This window comes from Merops nubicus, unplaced genomic scaffold, assembly GCF_000691845.1.
Source record: "Merops nubicus isolate BGI_N331 unplaced genomic scaffold, ASM69184v1 scaffold27103, whole genome shotgun sequence".
NCBI classification, from domain to species: domain Eukaryota; kingdom Metazoa; phylum Chordata; class Aves; order Coraciiformes; family Meropidae; genus Merops; species Merops nubicus.
Window position 1 is genome coordinate 9,420 of NW_008601381.1, and position 10,841 is coordinate 20,260.

Consider the following 10,841-nt stretch of genomic DNA (forward strand, 5'->3'; position numbering starts at 1 on the left):
CAAATGCATCATTCATCAAATCATTCCCAAGTGTCTCCGTCCTCATTGCTTGTGGGGATTTCCAGGGGAATACAGCTTGCACATTTCCTCAGCAATGATGTTGTGTTTGGTTAGACTTGCTATGTATAATGGTGGGCCTGGAACTAGTTACTGAGAAACTGCTTATAAACCTGCTTATGTGGTAATTGTTGTGCATATGAATTTACCAGAGCAGGCTACAAAAGCTGTAATCCTAAAGGTAACATACCAGCTGTTTTCACAGTATTATTAACAAGTCTCTATTAGCATTTGTTTTTTTGTGAAATTATGTTCCAGTTTGCAATTATCTGCAGTGACTATTGATATTTTTAGCTTTTTACTTTATTTAGGTTTTTAAGACTGTAAAATAAAAAAAAAAGTTGTAGTTGGAAATATCTTGAATCTTTCATTGTTATCATCAAGAGACTTGTGTCTCTTGTGTGTGGTTGTATTTCCACATATGCAGTAAGACCAGTATGATTTATATTTCTCTCTCCCTCTCTCTCTCTCTCTGTATATATATATCTCTATACATCCATATCTCCACCATTCTGGACACTTCAGGTAAGTCATGAAAATTGTAAGTTATGTTGGCTGAATACTGCAGTTAAAAAAAATTCAAGCTATGTATATATTATTATATATATATTAAAGTGAGGGTAATCAGCTGTCAAAGTCATGTGCCAAAAGTTGTGGTGAGTTTTCTAATGTTTGAATCAAGTTCAGCAGTTCTTTCCGAATATCTTTAATTCAGGAGTTTTAAGCCTGTTTTAATGGATTACCTGCCAGCAATAACAAATGGTAACTGGGATAAGACGGCATGTTGTCAGGAAGCTCAAACTTTACAGCAATCTGTATTACTGTTGGAAAATTTGCAGGGGTCTGTGAACTGAAAAATATGACAACTCCTGATAATTTTGAAGGGAATTTATTCAGGCAGTGTCTACAGCCAGTGTTCTGCGGAAAGAGAGAATAGCTAATCACAAGGTTGCCTTCTGGCTCTCTAATCTGTAAAGCTCCTTGTAATTAGAGAACTATCCTCAGCTTCAGGAAAAGTGTATCCAATTCCTCTGCTTGCCCCTGACTTTCTGTGTGATGTTGTATGAGTCACTGACACAGAGATCATTAAAGAAACTCAGGATATGTCTGTGATGACAGTTAAGTGTGAATCTAAGTGTCAGCTACTTTGTAAGACAGGGAAGAGAGCTTTGCCCAGAAACATGGGGGTTTGTTTGAAGAAGAGATGCTAGAAGCTGTTCAGTGATTCAGGATATCCAGTGATGCTTGGGTTTTAAGAACTGTCCCAAAAGTCAGCATGTATTTGCACAAGCCCCTTCATCCCTCTCAAACTTCTGTAACTGGACAGGAGGTATTCCTCAGACCCTGACAAGACCGAGTATCTTAAGCTGTTGGATTTATTTATCTCAACAATGCTAGGCAGGATTGCTAGTAAAACAAGACTGGAGTTTCTGCAGTGTGATGAGGTTTAAACTTTAGACCAATCCAATTAAAGATGAGATTTATTTTCCAATCTTTACTTATGGGATTGGAAAACAGAAGCTACAAGCAAAACAAATAAACCATAATCCAGTATGTATTTAACATAGTTCCGTGCAATTACATCCATCCCCTATAATGGGCTGGGCTGGTTCTGAGGGATGAGAAAGCTGCCTCTGTCCTGTGCCAGAGCTCCCAAAGCTCTAGTTCATCACTAGCCAAGTGAGAAAGGGGAAACAGCCCTGTCCCCTTCTTCCTCCCAGGGACTACCCCTCCAGCCACTTGCTCAGGTTCTCCTCACCCTGTCCAGCTTTCACTTGTCTTCCTCGATGAGTATTGTAGGGTTTGCTTTGGTTCCAATTTGCATGCCATGATAATGGTTTAGCCTTTCTTCAGTGAGATCCTCTGATTTTGCTTCAGTTCTTTAACTATGAAACAAAGATGCTGGTGTCTCACATTGAAACAGAGCAGTCCATGAAGCAGTCTCTGTCCTGTATCTGACCAGTTGGACACTTGCATCTCCCCTGATTCTTTTCCCTTGGGGAAATGTTTTTTCCCATTATATTCTCTTCTAAGCCAAGTAAGTCCTTTGCCTGATGCACAGCTGGGTTTGCTACTGCTACTGCTGAACAGTGAGTGGTGTGTGGAGGGGCAGCTACCTCTGGAAAGGTTGTTGTAAAGGATGAGAAAAAAGGCTGATTTGTACCTATTTGGGCTGGGGATAGAAGGCTATGGTGGAATCCTAAAACCAGGGTTGGACTACAGGGCTGCTATCATCAAACTCTTCATTTAATTATTTATAATTATAACTGAAAATGGTACTGAAATTTTGAAATTTTTTTTAATATTACATGGTAAGAATGGTGCCATGCAATCAAAAATGTGACATTCTGTCATGGAGCCAGTAGGAAAGAAGAAAAATATGTTTGTCTTTTTCCTTCTTTCATGTGCTCTCTCTCATTCTAATAATTTTTAAACTTTAATTCCATATACTCTTCTCCAGAATGATTTGAAAATACCTCCCTTCTTCTATGCCAGCATTCAGTCATAGATAATCTGTCCCAAGTTTGGGACATTCTGTTTTGGCCTAGCAGAGTTCAACAACGTGTGTCCTGCAATGATAAGCTTATTTACAATGACTTAGTTTTTTCTTAATTTATCTATTTTCTGTAGTCTCTGAGAAGACATTTATAAAGACTACACCTACTCATCTTCCATAATAATATGGAAAAGAAATTAATGGGTAATAAAGTAGGAAAGGCCTCTACTGGTGGTTAATAGCTTGGGTCTCCTGATTGTGGTTAAATTTTTCTTAGATTAAATCTGAGCAAATGTGAAGAGAAGCAAGCACAGTGAAGGGACTATATCTGGATGAATCTCAAATAATAATTTGCAAATATGGGTGTGGTAGCAAAAAGAGAGACAGGAATAAAGGATTTGTGTGAAGCCATATAACTAAAAAAAACACCCCACTTCTGCTTTGCAGCATTTGGAGACATTAGCTACGTTTCAAGCAATTCTCTGAGGTCTGTGCATGTAAAAATACCTCTCAAGGTATTTCCTTATAAGAAAATAAAATGTCAGGGCCTAGTCTTGTCAGAGCTAATATTTATGTCAATTCTAGATTCCCACATTCAAGAACAAAAACTTAAGGGAATGTGCAACAATAAGACATACGTGTTTTTTCTTATCATGGTGCTACATTAAAAAAAAAAATCTTGAGGAATATCAGTTTCCTCTAGGGAGTGAATCATTCACATTACACAGCACACGGCAGATATTGGCACTTTACTCTTGGAGTAAGCAACAAAGTGCAAATCGTACCCAGCTGCTTAGCATTTTCAGTGACTCTCAGCCTGTGCTTTGGAGTAAGAAAACAAGGTAGTACCACTCTCTGAAGAAGTTCTTCTGTCTTCCCTGCAGGAGCTGCAATCCTGTGCATTTTTGAGACTGTGGTTTAGTCCTGAGCGAATAAACCAGCAGTATTCAGTCAGATCACAGTTACTTTGCACTAATTCTCAGTGAGGGTAATGAAGACTTCCTGGTTTGGCCTGTCCTTCTACTTAACACAAGGCACCCAGAAACATGCAGCAGCCTGATCACTGAGAGGAAAGGGGGCAGAACATTTACAATGTTTGTATTTCATAAAGCATAGCTTTTAAATGGGTGTTACTTGTTCCAGCCCATCGGTCCAGCTAGCAGAGAGAGCTAAGGGTGGTTTTCAGATCTGTATCAGGATTAGCAGAAACCCTGAAAATAAATCTTTTAAAAGGTAATAAAAAAACTCCAATCTGTATCAGTGTCTTGGAATGGTTACTATTTGTAATAACATAAATCTGGAGTAACTGTCGCTGAGGCCAGAATTTGCCTACAAAACAGCAAATCCAGAGAACAGTTGCTCAGGCTGCTGCTACTTATTTTCTACTCTGTCCATTTCTCTGCTACTTACATACACACACAAACATTCTCTGCTGCTTCTGCTTCTCTCTCTTCTTTACAGAGCTGTAAAGAGATGTTACAGGCATCCTCACAACAGTGTTGTCCTTGAGCCCTTTGAGCCCACACCTGATCCCTTCTGCAGTAAATGATTCTATAAGATGAACACGGAGTACCTCTGAAGGAAGCTTGAAATAGAGCACTACTTCATCAGGGGACAGGTCAAGGAAAACTTCCATACAGACCTACGTCAATATATGCAGATCAGCTTATGACTTGCCAAATATGAGATATGCACCAGTGCTGGGTTAGTAAGAGTACTTGGTGCCAGAATTATTTCCAAGAATTCTGGCTACATCAATTAGTGATATCCAAGGCTCCTTTACCATTCTTTTCAGTATTAAAACCAGGTTCTTCCTGGGACAGAGGATGATGTGAAGAGAAGCATTGTTCAGACAGTTTGTTAGATTTTTATTTTTTTTAATCTGTTTGATAGTGCTTGTTTGAAAGTATAGTTAGCTATACTAGTTAGCATGCTCATACTTTCATATTTGTGAGTATCCTCTGTATGGACAGGGAGGAGAACAATAGGCACGAAAGATAGTAAGAAGTTTTCTTCCTATAAAGACAAACAGATTTTGTGTTTATCCTCCAATGCAAAGGAGGCCATCAGATCCTCTGCAGTTTAACAGGAGGTCACCATCCCAGATAGATCCTGCTTTTTAAAACATCCTCAGCCCACTGGTGACTAAGCAAAGATCTGCTTATGTGGGCATCCAAGGAGCAAACAAAGATTGTGGGAGCTGAGCCCAGGCAGACGGCTGAAGACTTAGTTCTTTGCCCCAAGGCCTTCTAACACCTTTATGCAACTGAGCATACCAGCAGCTGCATTGCATCAAAAGAGATTCCAGAAATTATTACAGAGCCCAACACTGTACAAAATAATTCTTTATTGTGGTCACTATATATTTTTTTCATAGAATATGTGTAATATTTCATACAAAGATTTATTTTTTGAAAAATCAACAATAATTTCTTAATGAGATATAGCCATACAGCCTCCTGATATAACAGGATTGTCTTTCAGTTTCTTTCCTTACAACTCACTGCTTACACATACAAATCACTGACCACTTTTTGCCTATACCTGAGAAGCTTAGGCCTATAAGCACATCTCTTGCTGCCATTTTAGTTTCTCCTCCATCCGCTTGCCGCCTGAGTCTGTGCTAGTACAAGCAAGGATTCAGTAATCCGTGGCCCATACATCTCTAATGTTAGAGTTCCTGTACACAAACCAAACAAACCTTATCCAGCTATCTCTAAGGTATGAACGTAGGTCTCTTCTGGATCAGGTGTTAATGGAGGATAAACTGGTACTACGAGGGAGAGACCTCTTCCTCAGCCAGCATCGATCCTGCACCTGTTCTATGGGTGCTGGTGGCTTCTGGGAGTGGAAGCAGGGTGTGTGCTCATGCACGTGTACACGTGGATCTGGGTGGATGCGTGTAGGTGCACGTAGACCTGAGTCCCAGAGGGCAGGATAGAGAAGAGGAGCAGATGCTATTTAACATTAAAGGTTACTCTGGTTCTGCGCAGCCCTGGAGGAGGTTTGCAGTGACCCAGAAGGGATGTGGAGAACCTTTTACTTCTCTCATGCCCTTCTTAGGAATGGAGGGTGAATAGGCAGGGGGAAATATCCTGAGCAAAAGGGAGGGCCTGCACCTGTGTGAGAGCATGCCTTGGGTGCAGGAACTCAATGGCCTCATTCGAGTTCTATTTTAAGCTTGTCATTGGGGTGGCTTTATTTTACTCAGGGCTTGGCCAAATTTTTCACTTTTCACTTTTTTTCCCCCCTCCCTTTTTTCTCACTCTCCTGATAAAGGCCACTCAGGTCTTCATTTTGATATACCTTTGTAGTATGCTTTTTTTTATCTTCTTTTTGATAATAGAGGCTAGTTTAATTATACAGCAGACTTGTTGATAATGTAATTTGATTGTTCTGAGTATTTGGGATTCCTCTCCCAGCCCTGTCGAATTTGTGTGAGAGGCTTGTCTAGGCAAGGAAATATCAGCACAAACTTGATGACCAGTACAATACATGGAACAATGAGGGAGAGCATATAGGCATGTGGAAGATACCATTTGTACAATGACAGGTTCAGAAACCATTTTCCACCATAAACCAGCGTATGTGCAGTGCACAAAATCAGTGTCAGATATCCCAGTTTGGACTAGAGGAGAACAGAAAGAAAGAAAGAAAGATGTGGCAGTTAAAACAGTAAATTAAATCAGAACAAATACAATTTACAGGACACAGTAAGCTTTGTGGAGTGTGCCAACTTTGGGACTAATTGGGGACAATTGAAATTGATTTTTAATAAAGATTAATTCAAATGGGGTCTAGGTGAAATGCACTTTTTTTTTTTTTTTCTATTGGTCCTGATCACAGAATTATGGAATGATAGGGGTCGGAAGTGACCTCTGGAGATCATCTAGTACAACCTCCCTGCTAAAGCAGGTTCACCTAGAGCAGGCTGATAATTTTTGCTAGCTCACACATACTGCCTAGTGGTTGTCTTATTTGTGAAAATGCAGAGAAAATGCTGAAATGCAGTGGAGAGACTTTATATGTTCTAGTGCTAATCCATCCAGAACTACCATACTATGCAAGTTTGGGGCCTTGATAAAATGTTAATTCATAGTAATTTCGCCTTCCCTGCCCTGCCAGCCCAGCGCCTGCAGAGGCATGGCAGCTTGCACCAAGCTTCCCCCAAAACAGGGACCTGAGAGTATCATGTTGACAAGAGCAGCCTGCTTAAAGGCACAGCATTCTTTCAAGCTTTTAAGCATCTTGAGAAGCTTGGCACTGAGAATATTTGAGTTAAAAACTATTTTTTCAGACCCATTTTAACTGAATTATCTTGTGAACCAACAAAATTAACCCAATGGAGAGCTAAAATATTTTGTAACATAGTATAGTTGTGGAATTTGATAATTACACAATGTCAGCTTTCTGTTTCTCATTTAGAAGCTCACATATTCCCAATTTTCTCATTAATGCAGTAATCCCAGTTATACCATAAGCAGCTGTCAGAGAATTTGTGTTTTTTTACATGTGAGATATGTAGCTGTCTAGATTTTTTTTCACTGTGTGGTGATGTATCCACACCATCTGTGTGATCTGTGGTTGTGGACAGATCACATTTGAAGATACTAATGGAGGAAAGCCCTAAGTCTCTAGTAAACCTGTCTGTGGTTATAGTTTCTAAGGGAAGAAGTTTTTTTAGAGTAAGTGTTTTCTTACCTGTACAAATCGAAATTCTCGCCAGTTGACATTGTTGCTGACTGAAGGCAAGGAAGTTATTCCCAGAAGAAAAAAGAAAAAAAATCCTAAAATTCCCAAAGCCACATAAGAGTCACTAAGCCAGGCATTAGTAGTGTTGAGTGGTTCTGTTTTATTGTTCAGTGCCTGAAGAGAAGAAGAGCAGGTGTATCTTAGTGCTAGCAGCTTTAGGTTCAATATGCAAAAAAAATATCCCTTAAGGTAACTGGGGGATAAATGCTCTAAGTTAACGCTCTGAAAATCACTGGAGATGTACATTGAACAACTGGCCAAAAAGCAGAAGAGACATTGTATTACCTACAGGTTCCATGTACCTATAATTGTAATGCATGTTGTACACTGCTGTAGACCTACTGTTGGGGACAGGTATGTGATCCTTTGTGTTATAAAGTCAGAAAGTTAAAATATGTGCCGTTCTTAAAGGTACATGGAGAAATAGGGAAATATGTTTCTTTAAATTAACCAAAGTTTAAACTTTCCCTGCTTATTTTATTAATATGTAAACTATCTAGGAGGGCAACTGAGGCCAGAAATCCCCTCAACTCAACATAATATCAACAAACTTTAGATATACAAATGGTTAAAGCGAACACAGAAACTAGGGAAAAAAAAGTATTGTAAAGAACATTAGGCTGTTCACGTGGATTTCTGAAGCTCAAAATAGAAGGCAATACTTGTAACAGAGCCAGAAGAAAGGAAGACATAGAGCAGGGAACAAAACTTACCTGGGAGATGGTGTGACTGCTGATTCTCCACCTTACGTAGGAGCGAATTGGGATAACAAGGGTGTACAAAACATGCACAGAAGCAAATGCCAAGGCTACTAGTCCAAGTTGTTTCCTACACAGCATCCATTTGTCCAGCCAGTCTGGGAATCGACGGTATTTGGTACCTCTGTATAGCTGGATGATTGCAGCAAGTACACCAGGAAGATAAACCAAGGCAAGAAGGATGAGTGCTAATATAGGGCAAATCCGATTTGGAATGGAAATGACAATAAAAAAAGAAAAGTCTTTGTTTTGATAAACATAAGGGTAAATTACATCAAGAGCCAAACAGTAGAAGAAAAAGAATGCAGTCAGGCCCAGGGACAAAAATATGGGAAACTTCCACATTGGAAAGAGCTGCAGAGGGTAATTTTCTATTTCCTGAGCAGCTAAGAGAGATCCCTTATCTAATGGAGTAAGACCCACTGCACGAACAATATCCATCACCATTTGTTTAGCTTCCATGTCATCTCCACAGACAAACACCTGTAGCCAAAAACAAACAGAAGTTTTATTTAGACAGACTTTTATGACATTCTCTACTGCCATCCTGCCCTGGATATGGACAATGAGCATAAGCTTCCTTTACTGCTTTTTGTCTTCCCTGCTGGCCTTAATTTATCTGGGCAAGAATTAGCCTATAGGTACTTTCTTGGCCAGCAAGTCCAAGAACTAAGAATATGAATCTTTTCTTTGGGGAAGGAGGTGGTTGTGTGGGGCAAAATTTTGTATCTGAAAAGAACAATGTTTGACACACTTAGTACAAGTCTTTGCCTAGAATACTTGACACAGTGTTCTGAAGACCTGCAAACAGTTTGCGAGTACAAGATTTTATGAGTCAATAGGTGCAAAATTCTCAATGGGATAAATAGGAACAAAATTTTCAATAGTTGCAACAATAGTCTGTAAGTACTTGGGGGAACTGGGGACAGATCTATAAAACATGCTTTCCCTATGACAGAAGTAAATATTTGTTCCCAAGCCTAGGAAAATAGTGAACAAACTGTCTTTTCTGTGGGTGAGATGATACTTCTTTTGGAACTAGGAGAAAGGGGGCAATTTCTGCTCTCATTTATATGATGAAGGCTTGTAGAGCCTAGGCTAGGAAGTCCTTGGGTCTTTAGTTTAGCCAAAAGTTTTTCAGGCAGCAGAAAAAGAAGCCAGCAATAGTTTGAGTAGCTGGTTGTACAAAAGCACTGTCCCTCAGAGTGGTGGAAAACGGAGTAATGACAAATTATTTGTCTTCAAGTAAGCTGCTGTGTTGCTTCCTATGAGCAACTCTGTGCTCTGTGCTCACTGGCATGTGGTGAAGGAGCTGGTTAAAATGGTTGGCACACACTGTTTTTGTGTTAAACTTCTGTGGTGATGGATTCCTATTTAGAAATCTTTATTAATTTATTCACCTTCCAGCTAATTTCTGTTTACCATGCTCATTCTATTGCTCCATATCCCTTGCTTCCCTACGAACCCTACCAAGTTTGGAGGCAAGCTATTGATAGTCCTTGTCATGCTATATTACAAACCAAAAGTAAAGTTTAGCCCACATTTAATTTGAAATGGGTGAGTATGGTGAAAGTACCCTCTCAGCCCTGTCTGAGTCTTACGTCCCAGGCGTGTTTTGTGCAGCTGTTCAGAGGCCATGTGATGCCTAAGCCCATGAGAGAGGAGAGCCCCCTTGCTCGTGCTCACCTGCCGGCTGGCATCCAGCGTGCCTGACTGCAAGGCCCAGGCTGACACCGTGTTAAAGGCTTTCACAACCCTAGCGCCAGGCAGCAGCTGGCTGAGGTATTCCGCATTGGATTCGGGATACTGGTTTATTTTTAAGTTATTGCTTACATCCACCAAGACTTTTCCATGGAGAACTTCTGCTAGTGGTATAAGGAAGTTGTAATGTTGCCTCTGGAGTGCTATAATGATGATGGCAGCTTTCTGTGCTGCCTCTGCATGGCTCAGCACCTCTGCATCCTTGGGAATCAGGCTGGATGTCTGTGTGCTCCGGCTTCCAAACACGACAGGGTAGCCTGACTGAATCATTTTAAGCCCCAGAGCTCTTCCAAAATCTCCAGTTCCAAATATGCACACTGTCTCTCTTTTGTTAGAAGTGTTAGGAGACAAAGCCATTATGTTGGAAGAATTTTTAGTCATCTGTTAAAAAAACAAATAGAAAAAAAAATAGGCAAAACATCAATGTCTTGAAAATTAAAGGTTAGCATCCACTCTAGCTATACAAAATAAATATCTGAGTTTTCATGCCTCTTAATATACTTTCTGCACATTCTTCTGAATTCACAGTGTCAGGAGATTCCTGTACAGTTTTTGAAAAACATTTGTGGATATTTACCTCTCCATGTCGTATGGCACCCTCCTTTCCATCCTTTGTATGGATTTTAACATTAAACTGAACTGTTGCAGTTTTCTTCATTAAAGGGAAAGCAGGAGGAAAAGATACATGAGCAGAGAGAGCAAGGGTTGCACGTTTCAGTTATTTCTGCTAACATGCTATAGAAAAACATTGAAGAGATGTGCTGGTTTTGTCTGGGATAGGCACGTTAATTTTCTCCATAGTAGCAAGTGTGGGTCTACGTTTTGGATTTTTGCTGAAAACAGTGTAGATATAACACAGGGATGTTTTAGCTGTTGATGAACAGTGCTTACACAGAGTCAAGGCCTCTTCTTATCCTCGCAACACCCCACCAGCATGGGGGTACACAAGAAGTTGGGAGGGGACACAGCTGGGACAATGAAGTGCTGGGCGTTAAGCCCCCAGCCCTGAATGAGGG

The 10,841-nt window shown here is 40.2% G+C and overlaps 1 protein-coding gene across 1 annotated transcript; it reads right to left on the reverse strand.

Annotated features, from left to right (window-relative positions):
* Positions 1–5,912: 5,912 nt before the first annotated feature.
* On the reverse strand, positions 5,913–10,206 carry STEAP4 (STEAP family member 4). Its single transcript, XM_008937988.1, has 4 exons — positions 9,751–10,206; positions 8,020–8,547; positions 7,256–7,420; positions 5,913–6,182 (listed from the first exon to the last, which is right to left on the reverse strand). The coding sequence occupies exons 1-4, from the start codon at positions 10,204–10,206 to the stop codon at positions 5,913–5,915; spliced, it is 1,419 nt and encodes a 472-aa protein (XP_008936236.1).
* Positions 10,207–10,841: the final 635 nt, after the last annotated feature.

Coding starts and splice junctions, on each gene's coding strand:
- STEAP4 (XM_008937988.1), bottom strand. CDS start 10,206: ATGACTAAAAATTCTTCCAACATAATGGCTTTGTCTCCTAACACTTCT. Junction 8,548..9,750: donor CGCTGGATGCCAGCCGGCAG/GTGAGCACGAGC, acceptor TTTTGGCTACAG/GTGTTTGTCTGTGGAGATGA. Junction 7,421..8,019: donor GCAGTCACACCATCTCCCAG/GTAAGTTTTGTT, acceptor TCTTCTCTTCAG/GCACTGAACAATAAAACAGA.